Source organism: Ruditapes philippinarum, unplaced genomic scaffold, assembly GCF_026571515.1.
Source record: "Ruditapes philippinarum isolate M1 unplaced genomic scaffold, ASM2657151v2 ctg17104_1_1_1_1, whole genome shotgun sequence".
In the NCBI taxonomy this organism is placed as follows: Eukaryota; Metazoa; Mollusca; class Bivalvia; order Venerida; family Veneridae; genus Ruditapes; species Ruditapes philippinarum.
This window is the reverse complement of record NW_026863675.1, coordinates 15861-18193: the sequence shown is the minus strand read 5'-3', so window position 1 is coordinate 18193 and position 2333 is coordinate 15861. Positions and strand designations below refer to the sequence as shown.

Below are 2333 nucleotides of genomic sequence, written 5' to 3'. Positions count from 1 at the left end.
AAGTTCTTCCAATCTCTCAATCCAAATGCTGATGAGAAGGTTCCATGTAAAGTATTGATAGATGCGTGGGTGTTCTTTACCACAAATGAAGATGAAAGTGTGAAAGATGTTATCAAAGAGTCATTGGAGGAACGTCTGTAGGGCATTTGTCAGTGCTAAAAGAGAGTAATAACGCTGTCGATGATGTACATTGCTTACACGTGCTTTATGTTCCTCAAGTACAGCTTCATATATATACATTTGTATAGCTTAGTCTGTCAATTTAAGAAATAAAATCGGACGATAGTTTCTCAAATATCTGTGTATTTAATAGAATATATGTTTTATGAAAACAATAATCTGTATAAGTTATTGAAGTTGTTCTCTGAGTCGAAGATGTATTTTAAACTTAACTAATAAAATGTAAAACTGATGTATATACACATGTATAACCTACGTAATGCAAGGGGCATAGACAGTGTAAACCTTGGACATATATATTAAAAGTTGTGTCAGCATGATATTTCTACAGTTTAAGTTTTAAAGAGACCACCAAAGGCATGATTATCGACAAAATAAATATAATTTTTGTAATGGTACATATTATTTAAGAGAAATAAACGTGAATTGATTTTAATTGCAACATGTTTTACACTTTTCTACGGTGTCCTTATCGTGCCATTTAGAATGTCGTCCGTCGCGTCTAAGGGTAGACACACGACAATGCGAAGTGACATCGCGACAATGCGAAGCGACGCTCGCACAACGCGAAGCGATATGCGACAATGCGAAGCGACGCTCGACAGTGTCAAACGATATGTCGCACTGTCGCCTAGAAATGTCGCGGTAAAAAAGGACAACATTTAAGAAATGTCGCTTCGCGTTGTCGAGTGTCGCTTCGCATTGTCGAGCGTCGCTTCGCGTTGTCGCGATGTCACTTCGCGTTGTCGCGATGTCACTTCGCGTTGTCGCATTGTCACTTCGCATTGTCGAGTGTCGAGGTTGGTAGAAGTGCATACCACGACACTCGACAATGCGAAACGACAACGCGACAATGCGATACGACGCTCGACAATGCGAAGTGACACTCGACATCGCGAAGCGACATTTTTAAAATGTCGAGTAAATGTCGCGTTATTTTTATGATTTTTACACCGCGACGCTCAACATTGCGAAGCGACACTCGACAATGCGAAGCGACACTCGACAACGCGAAGCGATACTCGACAACGCGAAGCGACACTCGACAATGCAAAGCGACATTTGGAATAATATCGTATCGCATTGTCGTGCGTCTACCGGTGCTTGGTCAGAATTTACTAACTCACCGACAAACGGTGCGATCATGGAAGGGGTCGCACTAAACTGCTGACGAATTAGCTGACGATATAGATATATAGGAAACTGCTGACCAGTTAAATAAAGAAGGATTATCGGAAAATGCTGACCAGTTACACAAAGAAGGGAAACATTGAAGGTGTGAAGTTATATAAACACGCCGTAGGGGGTAATAAAAAGATGGGAAATTACTTTTATTCTTTTAATTATATTTTTAATTTTGCATTTATATGACTATGTTTATAAACTAAATTAATATATACATTTAAAGTACCATAATATCATACATTTTAACACGGATTTACATTACTACATGTAATATAAATCCGTGATTTTAAAAGGATATATTAAACAGCTTTTTATACCTCTAAAGATATGCAAAAATTTGAATTAATGTTTTATAAAGAATTATGATGTTATGAGTTTTATCAAAATCTCTTGTTAGTGATATTTCAATAGAAAAATCTTGTAACGGAAAAAAAATGTATTTTCAAAAGCAATAATTGCAATTTGAATTAATATTAAATAAGTCAGCAGTGTTTTAACTTAATTAAATGTCGACAAAATTTTATACAATATATTGAATTTCGTACATAATAAAATGAATTAAAATTTCACGACAAAATATATTTTTTTCTATATTTCTAACTGGTCAGCAGTTTTCCCTATATATCTAACTGGTCAGCAGATTCTACTACATGTGTATATGTTTAACTGGTCAGCATTTTCTCGCCTGAATGTAAAGAGCGTTAAATTTGCTAACCATATAGAATAAGAAGAGTTTTACGGCTTAAATCAATTTGAAATAACATTAAATTGGTCAGCAGTGTTTTTACTTAATTAAATGTCGACATAATTTTATAAAATAAATTGAATTTGCATACATAATAAAAATGAATTACAATTTCACGGCAAAATATATTTTTTCTCTATATATCTAACTGGTCAGCAGTTTCCCTATATATCTAACTGGTCAGCAGATTCTACTATATATGTTTAACTGGTCAGCATTTTTC

General features: G+C 34.8%; 1 protein-coding gene across 1 annotated transcript; it reads left to right on the top strand.

The window, feature by feature from the left end:
• LOC132722954 (sarcoplasmic calcium-binding protein-like) lies at positions 1–622 on the top strand (the record flags this gene model as incomplete). Its single annotated transcript, XM_060707577.1, is given in 1 exon segment — positions 1–622. A coding segment is annotated over 1 exon segment (141 nt), but the record flags the coding sequence as incomplete, so codon positions are not given.
• Positions 623–2333: the final 1711 nt, after the last annotated feature.